Consider the following 22,112-nt stretch of genomic DNA (forward strand, 5'->3'; position numbering starts at 1 on the left):
CAACACTTTGGACAAAGCCACAGCAAACATACAAGATCCTTACAACCAGGTGTTGGGGTGGTTACATAAATGGAGACTTACACCCAATCCAGCAACATTTCAAGTCCTAATTCCAAACCACCGTATTTGCGATAAACCTCCAAAAGTGAATGCTGGCAACTTTTACATCAATCCATCTGCTTTGGTTAAATACCCTAGTATAATTTTGGATAATGGCTTAAACTTATCCAAACATTATAAAACTAAAGAGATGAAGAACTGACCTACAGAAATGAAGGAATTCACACCAACACTGCAATGAAGATCTACAAAGCCATATGCAGACCCGTATTAGACAATGGACACATTCTGAGAAATAAGACCAGGGATATCGAAAAAGCAGAAAAGAGATGCACAACAATAATAAGCAAAATCCGAAAAATCCTCTGCACAATATAAGCAATGAAGACCTATACGTTAGAACAAATATAAAACCAATAAGACTAAGACACGAAGAATTGAATAAGAAATTTATTAATAATAAATACAACAGGCTGACATTGGACAAAATGTGTTTAAAAAGAACAGAAAGAGATACCAACAGTAGACACTGGACAGTATACGAAGCAATTATGACGGAAATGGACGAAGATGAATGATGTTATATGTATTAATTACAACTATGTATACACAATTACAATTGTTATTCATTATTTATGTTATATACACGAATGTTATATATAAATACTTTTGTAAAGGCGGAAAGACCATTTATTTTTGGGAGTTAAAGAACGATTAATATTTTGAATTAAAGCTGAAACATTACATTTTCATGGATATAATATCGAGGGCTTCAAGTCAGAGGCGCGTATCAACCATTTTGTGCAAATTTGAGCAACTGGACATATAAACGGGTTATTATCATTCTCACGTCAGGATAGTGAGGCGTATGATTTGAGTGACCACTTTGTATGCTTGTGCAAAAATTAGCTAGGCGTATAAACCAAATATGTACTAAGAATCTAGTCAGAGAGGCGTATTTGTGTTTATCATCAACCTAACCTCACTTTCTGTCATAAACACATGTGAATTCGTGACAGTTTAGTGTGTTTATAGTTAAGAGTCAAGTGCCAGTAGATTTTGATAATAAGCAATAAATAAATAATCAACTATGTACGGTGGAAAATCTAGGTCTGAATACATAGTGCACATGTTAAAACTTCCTGAAGAAAATTGTGAGTAACAATGAATGTATACCTGATGTTATTCTTGATTTATATACCTAATTATTATTACTCTAGGACAGCCATCCTGTTCTTATGCTACACTAGACATAAATGAAATTGATTTAATAGAGCAAGAAGACGAAAAATATTATTATGATTCGGATGCTGACCCTGCTTATAAACCCAGTTCGTCTTCGAACGATGACGGTATAGTAATTGAACAAGTTAAGGTTACAACACCAGTAGTAGCAGATACCGAAAGAAATACTGTAGATACTAATAAATTAGATTTGCAACAGAAGAGAGTGAGAGCGAAACGTGGCGACCCAAATACTTGGATAAAAACTGCGAGGAAACAAAAAAAGAAACTTAGGAGTTTCTTACACAACAACTTCAAAAAAAATTAGGCTAGAACTTAAATCAAGAAATATAGGAATTGAGTGTCCCTGTTTACGCAAATGTCACCTTGCGATTCCCAATGAAGGTAAATCACAAATTTGTTCTGCTTTCTGACAACTTGGCGATTTGAATAGGCAGCGCGATTTCATTGCAAGTAATGTGATCCGTCAAAAATCTGTCAGAAGTCGTACACAGAATTCAAGAAGGCATTTTTCTGTTATGTACTTCCTGAAATTTGAAGGAAAAAAAAACTCAGGTCTGCAAGAACTTCTTTTTACAAACGTTGGATATTTCTGAAAAGATGATGAGAACAGCTTTAGAAAAAGCAAGTCGCAATGTTGTTGATATTCCTTCTCCTGATAATCGTGGTAAGCACCGTCCAGGGGTTAAGCATACAGAAGCAACAATTAAATTCGCAGAGAATCACATCGATTCTTTCCCCCGTGTGCCAGCACATTGGTGTAGGAGAGATACTAAAAAAATTATGTAGAATCAATTTTAAATAAAGAAAGAATGTATTCACTCTACAAAAAGAAATGTACAGAAATGAACCAAAAACCTATTTCTGCAACATCGTATAGAGAACTAATAATAAAAAATATATAGGATTTCACGTTCCTAAAAAAGATTAATGTTGGTGTCATCACTTCGAGCAAATACCTGCAAATGAACGACCTGCTGAGAAATTAATTGAGTATCAGCTTCATGTTCGTAGAAAAATAGTTGCATTGGAAGAAAAGGAAAGCGACGCTTTAAAGGCAAAAGAAGACCCTAGCTATATTTCTGCCAATTTTGATCTTGAAGCTGTCTTGTACTCTCCACTATTATTTGCTAAACCAGTTTTTTATAAACGGAAGTTAGCAACATTTAACTTCACGATATACGAAACAGCAAAACAGCAAGGTCATTGCTTTGTTTGGCCCAAATACGAGGGAAATAGAGGAGCCACATGCCTTTCGAAATTTATACAGTCTCTTCCAAAAGAAACACGTCATTTAGTTCTTCATTCTGATTGTTGCCCTGGACAGAATCGGAATTCCAAAGTGGCATGCATGCTCCTAGAAGCTGTAAAACACACCAGCCTCCAAATCATCGATTTGAAATTTTTAGAACCAAGGCATACTCACATGGAGTGTGATTCCATGCATGCCACTATAGAACGTGCTTCAGAGTATACTAAAATCTACTGGCCCAATCACTGTGTTAATGTCGTACGTCTGGCGAATAGAAAAAAACCGTACAACGTACAGGTGATGGAGTATAGCGACTTTTTAAATTATAAAGAATTGAAGAATAAAGTAATGGTAAATTCTAAAAGGAGTGAGGCAGGTGGAAATGTCAACTGGAAGGTAGTTAAATGGCTGAGATTTGAAAAAGGAAGAAGCAACTACTTTCAATACAAAAATGAATATTGGGATGAATTCCAAAGTGCAAATATTACACGAAAAGGAAGAATAGCAAGAAAAATTTGTAACAGCAATGTTAATCCTCTGTATAGTTCTCGTATACCTTTAAATAAGAAAAAGTTTGTGAACCTTCAAGAAATGTGGATGCTGTAATACCCCAGCAGTATCACCACTTTTACGAGTCTCTCCCAGTAGAAAGGAGCACTGTTGAGCAAAGTGACTCTGATGATGAAATTTCCCTGCAGGCAATCAAAGAAAAACTACTGCCCCGTAAAACAAAAAGAAATTTCTAAATAATAAATTTTGCACCTACCAACTTAGAATTTTTCTATTTTGTTTTTTTTCACTTATGTCACTGTAAATGATCTCTTTAATTTCTTTGTTAGTGAAACTACTATAAACAAAGTTAATAAATATTCTTATTCAACTTACGTCTTTTTCTTTTACAGCTTTTGTGAAACATTATATCAAGACAGAAAGGCGTATGCTCAATTAGTAGAAAAATATCCATGATGTCAAAATTTTAATTAACTTGTCTTAATAATAAGCTTTCTAATTGTATATTCCATACTTTTTGTGAAGAACTGCAAAAAATTGTAATTTTGAAGTGTTTTTTTTTGTTTCCTGTAAATTCAAGTATTGGTTGATACGCCCTTCTGACTTGAAGCCCTCGATATATTATAGAATAAATAAGTTTTTTAATAAAAATTTTTGAATCGAATGTTGCAAAATTAAATTCGATTATGTCAAAAATCATGAAAAATTATAAAGATCCGTGATGGTTTTTTCTCTTTTTTGGGATTAACAATTATTTTTAATCAAATTCAAACAATCATAACAAATAGTAGTGTTAATAAATTCTTATGATATTATCAGCACTTGTAATACAAATTGTAAGCTTTCCAAAGAAAGAAACGGATTTTCAAAATATCTGTAAGTTTTTGAAATATTAATTTTTAAAAATAGTCTCATTTTTCCTGATTAAGAATTATTTTCAATCAAGTTCAAAAAATCATAACAAATCATAGTTTTAATAAATTCTTATGATATTATCAGCACCTGTAATACAAATTATAAGCTTCCCAAAGAAAGCAACGGATTTTCAAAATATCTTTTAGTTTTTGAGATATTAATTTTTAAACATAGTCCCATTTTTTGGGATTAACAATTATTTTTAATCAAACTCAAAAAATCATAACAAATCATAGTTTTAATAAATTCTTATGATATTATCAGCACTTGTAATACAAATTATAAGCTTTCCAAAGAAAGAAATGGATTTTCAAAATATCTTTTAGTCTTTGAGATATTAATTATTAAACATAATCTCGTTTTTGGAATTAACAATTATTTTTAATCAAACTCAAAAAATCATAACAAATCGTAGTTTTAATAAATTCTTATGATATTATCAGCACTTGTAATACAAATTATAAGCTTCCCAAAGAAAGCAACGGATTTTCAAAATATCTGTAAGTTTTTGAAATATTAATTTTTAAAAATAGCCTCATTTTTCCTGATCTAGAATTATTTTCAATCAAACTCAAAAAATCATAACAAATCGTAGTTTTAATAAATTCTTATGATATTATCAGCACTTGTAATACAACTTATAAGCATTAAAAAGAAAAAAATGGATTTTCAAAATATCGGTAAGTTTTTGAAATATTAATTTTTAAAAATAGCCTCATTTTTCCTGATTAAGAATTATTTTCAATCAAATTCAAAAAATCATAACAAATCATAGTTTTAATAAATTCTTTTGATATTATCAGCACTTGTAATACAAATTGTAAGCTTTCCAAAGAAAGAAACGGATTTTCAAAATATCGGTAAGTTTTTGAAATATTAATTTTTAAAAATAGCCTCATTTTTCCTGACTAAGAATTATTGTCAATCAAACTCAAAAAATCATAACAAATCGTAGTTTTAATAAATTCTTATGATATTATCAGCACTTGTAATACAAATTATAAGCTTTCCAAAGAAAGAAATGCATTTTCAAAATATCTTTTAGTCTTTGAGATATTAATTTTTAAACATAATCTCGTTTATGGAATTAACAATTATTTTTAATCAAACTCAAAAAATCATAACAAATCATAGTTTTAATAAATTCTTATGATATTATCAGCACTTGTAATACAAATTATAAGCTTTCCAAAGAAAGAAATGCATTTTCAAAATATCTTTTAGTCTTTGAGATATTAATTTTTAAACATAATCTCGTTTATGGAATTAACAATTATTTTTAATCAAACTCAAAAAATCATAACAAATCGTAGTTTTAATAAATTCTTATGATATTATCAGCACTTGTAATACAAATTATAAGCTTTCCAAAGAAAGAAATGGATTTTCAAAATGTCTTTTAGTCTTTGAGATATTAATTTTTAAACATAATCTCGTTTTTGGAATTAACAAATATTTTTAATCAAACTCAAAAAATTATAACAAATCGTAGTTTTAATAAATTCTTATGATATTATCAGCACTTGTAATACAAATTATAAGCTTACCAAAGAAAGCAACGGATTTTCAAAATATCTTTTGGTTTTTGCGATATTAATTTTTAAACATAGTCCCATTTTTTGGGATTAACAATTATTTTTAATCAAACTCAAAAAACCATATCAAATCGTAGTTTTAATAAATTCTTATGATATTATCAGGAGTTGTAATACAAATTATAATTTTTCCAACGAGAGAAACAAATTTTCAAAATATCTTTTAGTCTTTGAGATATTCATTTTTAAACATAATCACGTTTTTGGAATTAACAATTATTTTTAATCAAACTCAAAAAATCATAACAAATCGTAGTTTTAATAAATTCTTATGATATTATCAGCACTTGTAATACAAATTATAAGTTTCCCAAAGAAAGCAACGGATTATCAAAATATCTTTTAGTTTTTGGGATATTAATTTTTAAACATAGTCCCATTTTTTGGGATTAACAATTATTTTTAATCAAACTCAAAAAATCATAACAAATCATAGTTTTAATAAATTCTTATGATATTATCAGTACTTGTAATACAAATTATAAGCTTTCCAAAGAAAGAAATGGATTTTCAAAATATCTTTTAGTCTTTGAGATATTAATTTTTAAACATAATCTCGTTTTTGGAATTAACAATTATTTTTAATCAAACTCAAAAAATCATAACAAATCGTAGTTTTAATAAATTCTTAGGATATTATCAGCACTTGTAATACAAATTATAAGCTTCCCAAAGAAAGCAACGGATTTTCAAAATATCTTTTAGTTTTTGAAATATTAATTTTTAAACCTAGTCCCATTTTTTGGGATTAACAATTATTTTTAATCAAACTCAAAAAACCATATCAAATCGTAGTTTTAATAAATTCTTATGATATTATCAGCAGTTGTAATACAAATTATAATCTTTCCAACGAGAGAAACAAATTTTCAAAATATCTTTTAGTCTTTGAGATATTAATTTTTAAACATAATCTCGTTTTTGGGATTAACAATTATTTTTAATCAAACTCAAAAAATCATAACAAATCATAGTTTTAATAAATTCTTATGATATTATCAGCATTTATAATACCAATTAGAAGCTTTGCAATTAACGATTTTCATAATACCTTTTACCGTTTTAGAGATATTAAAAAAGTAAATAATCGTTAACGCCAAAGGGATAAACACAGATACATTTTCCTTAGCATATTTGGTATGACTGCAAAGTGCATTATATAAATCTATTAGTATAACGAGATACCATCTATATCAGTCTCTTTAATTTGCATAATCCCACAAGCTTGAACTCACGTTAATAAATTAGCTGAGTTCCCAACAATACGTTAAAAAGATTCGTTTATTTCATGTAAATTTGCTGCGTTTCAAAGAGATAAGTAAGAATATATTTGCTTGATGGACATTAAGCCATTTATGGTGATTATTAATTCCAATAGAAAATCGAGAAAATAAAATCGTCGTTAAGATTATTTAATAAGATTTATTGGAATATAAATTTAACAACGAACGAAGATTATTTAAAATCCCGATTTAAATTCATAAATTATCATCGCCACAACAAAATAAACCGAGACAGATAATTTTTGTGATTCGAATTAAATATTTGCTTGATCTGGTGCGTTTCTCATGCGTGTTTAACGGTCGTTTAATAATCGAAACGTTATCATACAAACCGCAAACGTTAACATTCCTACAATTGAGTCATGCGAACCAAACTCTTGGTTTGTTGCAGAACGCAACATGATATATATGAAATTCGAACTACTTTGAAGTTAAACCATATTAAATCACTAAGATTATTTAATCTAATAAATCAAAAACATTATTATTAACTCTAATAATTCTCAATTTATAGTACGAATAAAAATTGTTGATTAAGAGTAACATGAAAACCGATGAAACGTATTCGTTTACATTAAACACATTATGCAAAGATGCATATTCAAGACAACAGTATACACTTCTGTAGAACGCGAGGTCGAAGAGACGTCTTTGTACGTCGTCATCACGTATGCATCGTGAATTAGCAGAAATGGAGTTGTTCTTGGTATATGGTTACGAATAGGAATGTTGAAATTAGAAGAGATATGGAATAAACCTTGGTAATTAAGCAAATGCTTGATTAACTATTAAAAATCGTAACTCTATAAAGACTTTAAAGGAATAAAGTTTTTTCTCTCTCTTTGTGTTTAGTTATGGATGAAAAAACTTTGAAAACGGCGTCAAAGGTTAAAGTTGGTTACAGTAAAAGGGCGGTTCTCCCTCAAAACCGGTTTAGACAACTTTTCGTATTTAAAAGTTTAAAGAAAGTGGCCACGCCGATTTCGCGGTGTGGTGGTATAAGAGCTACCTCTATAGTGTTGGAGTTAAGGTTCAAGAAATAAAACGGGTCTTTAATTAAACTTCCTTAAAGTACGTTAAGTTAAAAGGAGGCCGGAAAACACTTTCCAAATTTCTTAGAGAAGTAAAATTGGTGACAACTTATCTTTGTATTTAGGAGAAAAGAAATGAATATATAATTTTTTTAACTTATTTTGTTATTTTAATTTCATTCTTTCAGTCAGTGAAGATAAAACAACCCTGACCTTGTTATATAAACAACTATAACTTCAACGAAGATATATTTTTGTCGATAAGGATGTACTGTAGCCAAGGTCGCTTGCGGCCGAGGCGCTACTATCGAGACTCTTAAAGGTTATGAAGGTATAGTCTCGGTCGAAAGTGACCTCGGCTCCATACTCTCAGCCGGTCAAGATAAACTATCCTCAATTTGTTATTCAATCGAATTGTCGAAAGATAAAAAATGCAGAAACTTATTAAGGGTGTTAATTAAGGATGCAAATTCAAGTCAAGGCAAAAATTGAAGTGCTGTATTAATTTAGAGTGAAATTTGAATCCAAGTGGAAACAGTTGGGTAATGCTCTAGATGAAAAAATTATTTTAACATGTTGTCTATGGATGTACTATAGAATACAGATGCGAAAAATTTTGATATCAATTACGAATAATGAAGTTAATAATGAACCATAACGACTAGATCCATAAAAAGATTTAACCCAATTATAATCATTCTTTATTTAGAAACTTTTAGTCAATTAAAAGTTTATTAAACCACCATTAAATTGTTGATTTTCGAAAATTAACTCAATCATAACTCAAAAACTAAAAGCGATGGGGAAATACTTTTTATACATAAAACTTTAATAATGGACCATAAAAACTAGATCCATAAAAAGATTTAATCCAATTATAACCGTTCTTTATTTAGAAGGTTTAAATCAACGAAACATCAAAATTGTTGATTTTTGAAAATTAACTCAATCATAAGTCAAAAATTAAAAACGATGGAGAAAAACTTTTTACATAAAACTTTAATAATGGACCATAAAAAGCAGATCCATAAAAATTTTTAATTATACCCAATTATAACCCAATTATAACCGTTCTTTGTTTAGAAGGTTTAAATTGATTAAACATCAAAATTGATTTTCGAAAGTAAACTCAATCATAACTCAAAAATTAAAAGCGATGGAGTAATACTTTTTACACATAAATCCTTTATTATATACCATAAAGACTTGATCCATGAAAAGAGTTAACGCAATTATAACCATTCTTCATTTAGAAACATTAAAACGATTAAACATCAAAATTGTTGATTTTCGTAAACTAACTCAACCATAACTCAAAAAGTAAAAACGATGGAGAAATACTTTTTACACATAAATCCTTTAGTATGTACCATAAAGATTTGATCCATGAAAAGATTGAACCCAATTATAACCATTCTTGATTTAGAAGCTTTAAATCGACTAAATATCAAAATTGATGATTTTCGAAAATTAACTCAAACATAACTCAAAAACTAAAAGTGATGAAGAAACGCTTTTTACACATAAATCCTTAATAATGAACCATAAAGACTAGATCCATAAAAAGATTTAACCCAATTATAACCATTCTTGATTTAGAAGCTTTAAATCGACTAAATATCAAAATTGATGATTTTCGAAAATTAACTCAAATATAACTCAAAAACTAAAAGTGATGAAGAAACGCTTTTTACACATAAATCCTTAATAATGAACCATAAAGACTAGATCCATAAAAAGATTGAACCCAATTATAACCATTATTTATTTAGCAGCTTTAAATCCATTATACATGAAAATTGTAGATTTTCGAAAATTAACTCAACCATAACTCAAAAACTAAAAGCGATAGAGAAATACTTTTTATACATAAATCCTTTGTAATGGGCCATAAAGACTAGATCCATAAAAAGATTTAACCCAATTATAACCATTCTTCATTTAGAAGCTTTAAATCGACTAAACATAAAAATTGTTGATTTTCGGAGACTAACTTAATCATAACTCAAAAACTAAAAGCGATGTTGAAATACTTTTTACACATAAATTCTTTATTATGGACCATAAAGACTAGATCCATAAAAAGATTGAACCCAATTATAACCATTGTTTCTTTAGCAGCTTTAAATCCATTAAACATAAAAATTGTAGATTTTCGAAAATTAACTCAACCATAACTTAAAAACTAAAAGCGTTGGAGAAATACTTTTTATACATAAATCCTTTATAATGGACCATTACGACTAGATCCATAAAAAGATTTAACCCAATTATAACCATTCTTGATTTAGAAGCTTTAAATCGACTAAACATCAAAATTGTTGATTTTCGGAGACTAACTTAATCATAACTCAGAAACTAAAAGCGATGTTGAAATACTTTTTAAACATAAATTCTCTATTATGGGCCATAAAGACTAGATCCATAAAAAGATTGAACCCAATTATAACCATTATTTATTTAGCAGTTTTAAATCCATTATACATGAAAATTGTAGATTTTCGAAAATTAACTCAACCATAACTCGAAAACTAAAAGCGATGGACAAATACTTTTTATACATAAATCCTTTATAATGGACCATAAAGACTAGATCCATAGAAAGATTTAACCCAATTATAACCATTCTTGATTTAGAAGCTTTAGATCGACTAAACATTAAAATTGTTGATTTTCGGACACTAACTTAATCATAACTTAAAAATTAAAAGCGAAGTTGAAATACTTCTTACACATAAATTCTTTATTATGGACCATAAAGACTAGATCCATAAAAAGATTGAACCCAATTATAACCATTATTTATTTAGCAGCTTTAAATCAATTAAACATGAAAATTGTAGATTTTCGAAAATGAACTCAACCATAACTCAAAAACTAAAAGCGATGGAGAAATACTTTTTTCACATAAATCCTTTACTATGGACCACAAACACTAGATCCAGAAAAAGATTTAACCCAATTATAATCATTCTTTATTTAGAAACTTTTAATCGACAAAAACACCAAATTGTTGATTTTCGAAAACTAAATCAATCATAACTCAAAAACTAAAAGCGATGGAGAAATACTTTTTGCACGTAAATCCATTATTATGTACCATAAACACCAGATCCATAAAAAGATTTACCCAATTGTAGCCATTCTTTATTTAGAAGCTTTCAATCGACTATACATCAAAATTGTTCAGTCGTTTAGTTTAGTTTTGTTCACACTAAAAAACCTGATTTTGTGATTAAATCTAAGTTTTTTGATGGTGTCACCAACCTAACCTGTTCCAGCATCTACCTTTATTCTGACGATCTCTTTTTTTTTGCAGCTCAAGTATTGAGATTAATTCGATTACGATCTTGTGAAAGTACTTTAGTGCTCTAAAGATCTAAACCTAACTATGCGGCATAACCTTAGCTATCTACATTTTCACAATGCAACAAAGATTATGTTTTTTTCCGCGCACTTGAAGGAAAGAACAAGCCAGAACATTCATTGGGTGGTATGAATAAAGGAGAGTAAAACCTTATACTCGCAAAATTTCGAGCATTTGCTACATATTTTATGAATAAAAATGTAAGTAAAAGCTTTTACTCAACACTTTCCTCTGAGCATGAGCATCTACTTACTTTTAAGCATATGCTCCGATTGATATGAATAAAACGGAGGTTTTGCTTCACATTTTGAGCATATGCTCGATAAAATGTGCATCTAGTTCAGTACTAGATGCACCCTTTCAGTGGTCGGTAATAATGGCAGAGTTTATTAATTTACGGGCAGAAAAACATTACAAAGTACGAAGAGGAGCTGATAACCGAGATTTTAAATCACTTTACCGGTTTGAGGAAGAAAATTTGCATTACATTGCAACACACTTTATGGGCGAGAACAACGAAAGAAGAGGAGGTGCTCTTTCGTCGGACCTTAAAATTAAGATATTTTTACGGTATATGGCCAATCCTGGTTTCCAAACTGGCGTTGCTGAAGAATTGGGAATTCATCAGTCGACAGTATCAAAAACAATTACGTTCGTGATTAACAAAATACTCGAAAAAGCTCCTTTATGGATCAAATTTCCGTCAACGTTGAACCAAGTAAACGAAGTACAGGAGAGGTGGCAGGAGACATTTCAATTTCCATGTGCGATAGGCGTAATTGATTGCACACACGTTCAAATATTGAAACCTATCCATCACGGTGATGAATACATCAACAGAAAGGGGTTGGCGACTTTAAATGTGCAAGCAACGTGCAACTCCAAAGAAATCTTTACTAGTGTTGATGCAAGTTGGCCGGGTTCTGTGCATGACGCTAGAATTTGGAGAAATTCTGAAACACGTTTGATTATGCAACAATTCCCTGGTGCAATATTATTAGGAGATGACGGTTATGGTTTGGAACCGTGGCTAATGACACCATTTCGGAACCCAAATAACGAATCTGAAAGAACTTACAACAGATTGTTTAAGAAAGAAAGGGTGATTATCGAAAGATGTTTCGGCCAACTTAAGCGAAGATTTCCAATTCTAAAATATATGTGCCGTGTTAAATTGGAAAGAGTCCCTTCCGTTATTGTTTGTTGCATTGTACTACACAACATTGCCAAATATTTAGGAGATGCAGATTTTCCAGATGATGATGATGAAGAAAATCTCAATAACGGCGAAGAATATGAATTAGAAGAAGAGTCTTTTTCCTACAATAGCCCTTAAGAAAAATCATTTTATAAAAATAACAAATATCCCTTAACAAAAAACATGTTTTGTAAATGTAATCTTTGCATGGAATCATATCATATTGTTAGTACCAAAGTATCTATCTAAACCAAATTTATTATTTCTTTAAAGCACTGCGTACCTAGGTACATCATTATCGTTTTCGTTTCCATCAGGCTCATAATAAGAGCGACCGGTATTGGATTTTTGCATCATTTCTCGATAATACTGCCTTTGAACACGAGTGGTCTCCAATTGTTCGATAAGTACCAATCGTTGCAATTCCTGAGTAGTGAGTTTGGAAGTTTCTTCTGTTTCATATGTTTCTAAATTCTTCTTCGTTTGATGTTTTGTAGGTCGAGGTGGCACAAGGGAAGCTATTTGGGGCCTAAATTCATCCGTCTGCTCAGACTCAAGCAATATAGAAGATGATAAATCTTCGTTGTTTTTGTTTATTTTGGTGGTAGGAGGTCCAATACTTTTTGCTCCTATAATAAAAACGGAACATATTTAGCCATTAGTTTAAAATTATGAATGAAAATAACTACCTATTTCATATTTTGTACAAATTTTTAGTGTTTCAAAGAGCCATTTTTTATACATCTAGTTAGGTAAGTTATGTAAAGAATTAACTTTAACAAAGTTTTATGAATATATACGCGATACATATATTTGTATAATATAAACAGGTTAAATAAAATACATACTTACCAGGAATTTTGCTTATAGTCGGATTATCCTCTCCATCCATTAATTCGTGCAAAATTTTTTCCCACTGGCATAAAACGATTTTTTTATTCCCGGTTTTGTTTTTGTCCACTTTGCTTTTTAGCCTCGTTTTCATATTGTTTACTTTTTTCATCAATTGAGAAGAGGTTAATGGTTTTCCCAATTGACGTTCTAGCTCAAGAACTGATTGCCTCAAGGCTTCATCTTTCAATGTTTTTTTCTGCGGAATTTGTGTTTTCCATAGAATTTCCGGCCTTTTTTGCAACTGCAATGCTACTAGCAAATTGTTGCTTGATACATCGTCACCATTTTCTTCTGCCGACATTGTTGTCTTACAAATTACTGGTTTATACAAAGCATTAAACTTCTAAGGGTATAATTCAGTATGTTAGGTTAGGTAAATAAACACAAACATCAAATACTAAGAGCGTAAGTATAACAACTGCGGCACCGATTTATACAAGTCACGACGAGTTAGACGAGCAAATCCTCATTTGATCTAAGCAGATGCTCATAAGTAAAAGCAAATCATTATTCATACAAATCGGAGCAAATGCTTATACTCGGACCTTTTACTTTCAGCATAAGCTTATAGCTGTTGCTTATACTTAAGAGCATTTGCTCGCTTTTTATTCATACCACCCATTATGTCCCCAGGACTACACAATATCTCAAACACTTTGGATAGTTCTTGAGTGCTCCTAGTCTTAGAAGAAGTGGAGAAGCATGGATATCTCGACTTATTTAGGTAAGAAACTTCGCTGTAAGGAAAGTGACAAGGCCCCTAAGATCGTAAATACGTAATATTTATTCGAAGAGACAATTTTTCACAAAATTTCGAAATATTCATTTCAAATAAACTCCAAAACAGTATGTTATAAATTAAAATAATTTGAGAACGAAATTACCTACATGATGGTAATTATTACGAGCATTACATTTACGTCGACGTAATCTGGTATTGTCCCATCATGATCTGATTAGCACGTAATTATTATTAACATTATTGAATAGTTCATTAGTACGTAGTAACCGTAATGAACCATATTCACGGCTCATTATATCCGAGTGCAAAATCGTTGTTGAACAGTTGTCGTCGCGGGATTACAACAATGGATATTTTGCCCAAAATCACCGTTCATTGTCCATGACGTTCATTTACAACAAACCAGGAGCGACAGCTGCTTACCAATTTAAAAATCAAAACCGCAACCGGCTTCGGTGTTTATAAAATAATATCACGTGTACGTAATTTTCGGTTATTAATATGTATTCCGTTCCTTACAAAGTAATTTATGCTAATGTTTCGTCTGCTTGGAATAAATTTAGAAAGGATATACGGATTAAATACCTATAATTTAGTTAATTCGTGGCCAATATAAAAGTGGAAATGCCCGAGAAAAAATCAATTATGAATGTAATACAGCGAAAGTATATGAAAATAACACAAAAATTATCTATTTTTTCGTGGGTATAACTCATAAATGATGTACTCGATTATTAAGAGTTATATGTCATTATTATTATCATCACACGGGATTTAATAATGATAAGTTTATTGCCACCAAGATTTACAATAATAGAAAAATATACATTATTCTATAAAATTAACACAAGGTTGACAAAAGGTCAATTTATCGCCAGAGGCGATGTTTTCAAAAAGACCTAACCGGTAATGTATGTATGGAATTAAGATAAATAATTAATATGGCAACTATGGCAAAAAAATAATAAAGGACATAAATATACACCCACACCCATGTTCCTGAACCTACCATAGACATCCAAGACATGATTACAGGCACACAGGAAGAAGACTCATTAAGAAAAGAATTTATAGAGATCCTCAAAACAGAAGAGCGAAAAAAGGGACAAATACCCAATAAAAACAATATTAAAAGAATCAAAGAAGAGGAACAAATTATATCTTAAATACAAATTATCTTCGTTGAAATAAAAAGAAACCCCACTCACAGTTTTCATAATAAAGTCAAAACAGTTGTAAAAAATAGTATAGATTTCTTGAAGAAAAATAATTATCCAACTTATTCATTCCTTCCTATGAACCCGAAAGTGCCAGTTTATTCCTTAATAAAACTGCATAAAAATAATTTTCCTATCAGGCCTATTATATCATCTGTTAATTCTAGCACATATAACATCGCTAAATTCATAAATATTTCAGAAACACTATCCAATTTAAAGCAGACTACACAATTACGATTTGATCGACACCTTTTAAAATTTAAAATATCCACGAAATTTCACTTTGATCTCTTTTGATATTACCAACTTATACAGCAACGTACCCATTAAAGACACATTAGATATAACCAAAGATTTATTGATTGATAGCATAGGTGTTGAAAATGCTTTATCTACATGTCCATAACCTTTTAAAAATCTGCACAGAACAAAATTTTTGCCAGTTCAACAATAAATTCTACAAATATAATGAAGGACTACCACCGATGGGTTCTCCTCTAAGTAGCCTTTTAGCAGAAATATTTCTTAACCACCTTCAACATAATTTACTTGACATCAAAGATGGTTTAAATTTGGTTGAGGATTTCCACTCATTAATAACTTACACAGCAACATTAACATTACAATAGAAATAGAACAAAATAACAAACTTAATTTCTTAGATTTAACATTGATAAATAACAATAATTCAATAGATTTTGAAATCTACAGAAAACCAACACAAACTGATAGCATCATCCCAGCTAATTCTTTCCATTGCCTAACTCATAAGACTGCAGCTATTAGAGCCTATTTCTACAGGTGGTTTAATACTCCTATGTGAGCAGAAAATAAAAATAAAGAATTAAATATAATAAAATTAATTGGCATAAATAACGGCTTCACACCCGGACATTTTGATTCTATATACAATAAATTCATAAATAGAAAAAATATTAAAAATTCCACAGCTCTTCAACCAATTAATTCCAAAGATGAAATTTATAGATCCTGGAAAAGTAGTACAAATCATTAAACATGTTTGTAAGAATCGCGGTATTAAATTATCCTACAAAAATAACAATACGTTGCAAAGAATTCTTATTAACGCTAAAGATAAAATAAATATATTAGACAAGAATGGGGTTTATAAATTGACCTGTGATTGCGGAGCATAGTACATAGGTGAAACCGGTCGCCCATTAAAAAATAGAATAAAAGAACACATCCGAAGAGAAGAGTCAAATTTTGGTACACATCTTTTAACTCATAATCATGATTTTTATATGGACAAAAATATCAAATTGCTACACCTTCAAAATAAAGGCCATAAATTAAATTTACTAGAAAATTATGAGATAGATAGGTTGATAGACAGGAATGATCAGGTATTTTACTCAAACATCCCAATATACAAATCCTTATCTAACCCATTTCCCCAAGATACCGAGGACTCATTTGTTTAGCCACACAGCTGTTTCGCAGATCTCGGGGTTCCAGTGGCCAATTTTCTTTCCTTTAAGTTAAAGTGCAAAATAATTATTTATAATCATTTAAATAACAAAAAAAAATAAGTCTACATGTCAAGTAACAGAAAAAGAATAAGAGAGAACAGGAAAGAAGGAAAATCGGATTAAGCGAAAAATGATTGGAAAAGAGTAAATAAAGGTGTCAGCTGAAAAGGGAATAGAGAAGAAGGAGATGACATCAAAAATCAGTCTTAGATAACTGTAGAGACAATAGGTGTTTTCTTAGCGAAGCTTTGAATACGGAAAAGCTACGAGCATTACGCAGTTCTGTGGGTAAATTATTCCACAGAGTTAAAGCTTGTACAGTGAATGATCTGTGATATATTTCAGTACGATGAACAGGAAGCATAAGTGAGACATCAGTATGTGCTCTAGTAGGAAGACCGCGAGATGCCATGAACTGAAATGCAGTGAACAGGTAAATTGGAGATTGAGAGGAAAGTATCTTGTATAATATGCGAAAGGATCTACGCTTTTTCTAACATGATCATACTTTCTCAGGTCGAAAAAAAGCGCAAACAATTATTTTGTAACCTCTCTAATTTGTCACGGAGACTAATCGAAAGGTCTGGGTACACGGCATCAGCATAGTCCAAATGGGGGAGAATTAAAGAGTAACAGAGGTTGCGACGAACAATAGGTGGCAGGAAACAAGCAAGTTTGCGTAGGGAATAGAAACAGAAATACTCAGAAATTCTTGCAAACAGACTGAATCTGAGGCTGTCAGGACAATGCCGAATCCATCATCACCCCCAAATTTTTAGCTGTTTGAGAGAATTGTATGAATTGTATAATACCCATCTGACAATTGATGTAACATCAATAAAATAGAGTAAAATAGTATTATAGATAGAGTAAAATTTTGTTAGCAAAGGTCTTGATCCGAAAGCAATAGTTTGAAACTTTGCTATATTCAAACTCAAGCCATGGCATCTAGACCAGTCTAGAACACTCGCAAGATCCCTATTAAGCCGCATTACCGCTGCTGGAAGTTCATCCACAGCAGCAGATGTATAAATTTGGAGATCTTCTAATTTAATTTTAACCACAACGGCTTGTAAATACAGACGAAGAAGATGACGAGTCACGCACAAACAAGGAACGATTAGAGAGGTATGATTGAAACCACGCGAAAACAGCTCGGCGAAAAACCTACAGAAGATATAATTGCCACCAACAAGCTATGATCAAAAGAATCAAATTCCTTGCTGAAGTCAAGCAAATACCAATAAGATCAAACGCCGGTCATCACAACCACGTCTAATATCATCAGCAATTTTGATAAGAGCCGATGTCGTGCTATGACCTGGCCGGAAACCAGATTGAAAATCAGTGATAATCTTGTGCTTATCAAAATACCACTGCGCCTGCGTATATACTAAGCGCTCAAATGCTTTAGAAATTACGGAAATAATAGATATAGGACGAAAATCAGTTAGATTAGTAGGATACCTAAGTTTAGGTATAATAATAATATATCTTTATTGAGCCTTCTACAAATACATGTAACATTCTATTTCTATTTCATAATATAGATTAAAGAAGGAACACAATGGGCGGGTTCCAGACAATGTCTGCTCATACCAACCCAGTTGGTTGCAAAAGAATAAAAATGAAGCAACAAAACAAAAAAAAAAACAAAACGCGAGAAAGGAAACCAAAGAAAAGCATGTAAAATGAATTATAAAGTACTTGTTGATCAAGCAAAAAATTTATACTGCCTTCACAAATCTCAACATGTCAATGGTAAATATCCTCAGCCGCATCAATCGCTTCCTGAATGTGCATAAGCTCAGAATTCGCATATCATTTGGCAATTTACTATAAGATTTCTAAATGTGATAGCTGAAGCTTCTTTCGAGACGGTCGATGTTTTGGTGAATATATAGCATTGTTTAATCTCGTAACATATGGGTTTGTTGCCGGTTTGAACTTAATTTTTTATACAGATATTCGGGCTTACATGAGATTACAAATTTTATGGAAGTTATGAAGATCTCTTCTTTGTTTCATTGACAACCATTTTATATCTTTCAGCTTGTGAGTAATTCTATCAAATTTTCTGATACTATAAATATACCTCAGATAACTGAGCAATAAGAACAAGCATGTAATAGCCAATCGCACCTTCAGTAAAACCCAAACATTTTAAAGTATTACATAAGTTCACATGACTTATAGTGTCGAAGGCATCAGAAAAGTCAAAAAAAAAACGACTACAGTATACTATTCATTATCTGCAGCACGTAATATGTTATCAGTTATGTTAAGTTCTAAATCACTGTTGTACAAATATGCCTAGGTGAATATCCCGATTGTTCTTGTGGAAGCGAAGGACGATGTCTCAATGGAGAAGTTAAATATGTGGAATGATGATATCTAAAATATGACGCAGCTGCTTAATTCTGACACCATCAGCACTAACACTAGTGGATGAGAATGTCTGAGAGCATAGCGGACTTGAAATTCGTCAAACAACTCCACGGAAAATCTGGAACTGATATTAGCGGAGGCATTAATGGCGAGAATTGTTGATACCTTAATTGAATCGTCGAGAGTGATGGGGATTCGGCATAATAACTAGCCAGAGAATCACAATCAAAACTACAGTGGTAAGAAGGAGATTCAACTACACCAAGAGAACGCATGGTTTTCCAAGAAGTATTTGGGGTAGCATAGGACAATTTCCGATAAATATACAATTTTCTTAAATTCTTACAACGGTGGTTGCAGAGGTTACGTAAAGCACGGTAGCTTTCCCAATTAGCATTGGAACGATGTCTTCGAAGAAGAGTTTTTGCAGCATTGCGTCTGCGCATGAGATCTCTAACCTCATTGTTGAGCCAGGATGCAGGCAAGTGCTTTATTTTGCGTGGAAGTAAAGGGGCATGACAGTTATACAGTTCACTAATTTGTGTATTGAAGTAGTTAACGTTTTCGTTGATATTCGACATCCTGTATAAATTTAACCAATAGATTGCCAAAGCATCAGACATCAATGCATCGCTGTTGATTCGGCTGTAGTTTCGAGTAGAGAGATAAAGAGCAAAATCTCAAGTGCGCAATAGATGAAGTAGTGGTTGGAGAACTAGGACTGGAGCAAACTTCATTGTTAACAATATTGCTCTTTTACACTTTTGCTCTCAGATGCATAAATATCAAGAAAAGTTTGAATAGGTGTGAAATAGATGAAATTGTGTAACATAAACATTCTTTAATTTGTAGAATAATTGAGTGAATGGGGAAAATCATTTCTTGTTGAAAAAGTTGAAAATCAGGAAAATCCCGTATTAATCAAAAATTAATGTACGAACGTTTGTCATAGCGGGTTGGACTATTAAAATTTAAGCGGTCTGCAACGGGCGCCCCCCGTAAATGGGCGCTGTGCCACGCCGCAGGCCGAGCCATAAATCTTTCGTAAATAATTACTGAGTGCCCCTGAAAGGTGCAGAGGAATTACATCGCGCCGTGTTGGGTGTTGGGGGGCTCCTCTTGCGGTTATTACCGCGTATACGTGTATTAGTGATTTTCTTCGTTTGGAAAGTGCCACCACCATTGATTAAAAACAACACCAAATAGCGACGACGCACAGTGGTTCAGAGTGCTATTTTAGCTGGACAAAATGCACTAAAGTGTTTTCTTATAAACTGGTTTGTAACAATTGCAAACTACTTTGTAATGTCTCTATAAATAGACAATTGCCAGGAATCTGCCCGTTTGTTTGGGGTTGTTTGATAATCGCAGATAGAAAAGGGTCTACTGCAGCCTCTAAAATCGTTAAATTTATCAGCCCTGTTACTTACGTTTAAATACACCAAGTGGCTCGGCGGCATAGTTGAATTTCCTGAAATTGTGTTGAACGTGACTTCAATAAGAAAACCAGGCTCCTCTCGTGATGTTTTATGAAGAATTAAGAAAGCATATAAAACTCGTGACAAACGTGTAATAATTAACCGGCGACAAAGCCTTAGCACTATATGTGAATACAAAATTAACAAAAAAAAAACTTGTTAATTCGTAACCAAGCAAAACTACAAAACGCGAATATCTACCCTTATTATTACAAACTTCTAGAAGCAAAGAAAGGGTGTTATCCGGATGGTATACAATATATTTGACCATGTTGTTCAAGTGGAGTTGTGACGGCTCATCAGGATAAACTACATTCAAGCCAAAATGTATAGGACAGATATGGGAGCTGGACAACATGATGATGCTTTCTTATTCGTAATTTCAACAGTTCCGCTGCAATTAAACCATAATGAAGCAATAAAATGAGAAAATCCACGTCCTTCGTCAACACGCTATTGTCGCCCAATAAAGTTATTGTTTCAGAAAGAAACTGCAGAATTAACTTGAACAGAAGTGAGTAAATTTGAAACGGAAATAAAAGTTCTTTTTCTGACACATGTTACAAATGAAGGCTAAGATATATTCGTGGATCATAAAATGGTGACGACAATGATAGACGGAAAGGTCTGCAGTGTTATTGCACAAAAGTGATTTCAAAGTGTTATACCTGTGGTGCAACGCCTAAAGAAATTAATAACTTGGCTACACATTATATGTATAATTCCTATTGATGAAGGGACATTCGTTTTTGGGTTATCAAGTTTGGCAAGTGAGAAAAAAAGGGCCGGGAAAATGTGGACAAGCGAAAAACATTAATTTAAGATCGTTTTCGCAAGGAAATGGGTCTACTTGTGGATATTCCCAAGTAAATGATGGCAACACTGCTTGAAGATTTTTTTTCTAATCCATGGCTATCCAGTGCGATCACAGGAGTGAATGAGTAACCAATTAAATGGTTTGCAGTTTTTGTAAAGGCAATTGCGGCATAGAAGACCTGCCCCCAGTAATAATATCCCTATATATAGCAAGCTACAGCTTTAGCTACACTGTGGAGGAAAGTAAAGGTGGTCTTTATACCTAAAGGTGGTAGGCGTTCAAACGCCGACCTCAAGGCATACAGACCAATTACCCTAACTTCATTTCTCCTCAAAGGGATGAAAAAGGTAATTGATCAATACCTTAGGAATGGAGTGCTCGTCACTAATCTACTCCATCCGAGTCAACATGCTCTCTATGTTTTGACTAGCACTTTAGAGGAGACAATTGCAACCAAAGAGATAGCCCTATGTGCTTTCATATACCTAGAGACATCACAATCTGAGGTGAATATGATACAATCATAACTCAACTAATGCAAAAAGCCCTGGTACTCATCAGCACTTGGTGCAGAACTAATCCAAACAAAATCGAAATAGTCCCTTTCACTCGAAGAAGGAAGCT

At 31.8% G+C, this 22,112-nt stretch overlaps 2 protein-coding genes across 2 annotated transcripts; one reads left to right on the forward strand and one right to left on the reverse strand.

Annotated features, from left to right (window-relative positions):
• Window positions 1–11,634: 11,634 nt before the first annotated feature.
• LOC111419018 (putative nuclease HARBI1) lies at window positions 11,635–12,594 on the forward strand. Its single transcript, XM_023051757.2, has one exon. The coding sequence runs from the start codon at window positions 11,635–11,637 to the stop codon at window positions 12,592–12,594; it is 960 nt and encodes a 319-aa protein (XP_022907525.2).
• On the reverse strand, window positions 12,574–13,969 carry LOC111417235 (uncharacterized). The gene is made up of 2 exons (XM_023049456.2): window positions 13,309–13,969; window positions 12,574–13,085 (listed from the first exon to the last, which is right to left on the reverse strand). Exons 1-2 carry the CDS (start codon window positions 13,649–13,651, stop codon window positions 12,724–12,726), a joined length of 705 nt encoding a protein of 234 aa, XP_022905224.1. The 5' UTR covers window positions 13,652–13,969; the 3' UTR covers window positions 12,574–12,723.
• Window positions 13,970–22,112: the final 8,143 nt, after the last annotated feature.

This window comes from Onthophagus taurus, chromosome 3, assembly GCF_036711975.1.
Source record: "Onthophagus taurus isolate NC chromosome 3, IU_Otau_3.0, whole genome shotgun sequence".
Lineage (NCBI taxonomy): Eukaryota > Metazoa > Arthropoda > Insecta > Coleoptera > Scarabaeidae > Onthophagus > Onthophagus taurus.

What these genes read in the sequence shown, in the direction of transcription:
- LOC111417235 (XM_023049456.2), bottom strand. Translation starts at nt 13,651, where the DNA reads ATGTCGGCAGAAGAAAATGGTGACGATGTATCAAGCAACAATTTGCTA. An exon ending in GACTATAAGCAAAATTCCTG is followed by an intron (nt 13,086 to 13,308) that starts GTAAGTATGTAT and finishes TTTTTATTATAG; the next exon opens with GAGCAAAAAGTATTGGACCT.
- LOC111419018 (XM_023051757.2), top strand. Translation starts at nt 11,635, where the DNA reads ATGGCAGAGTTTATTAATTTACGGGCAGAAAAACATTACAAAGTACGA.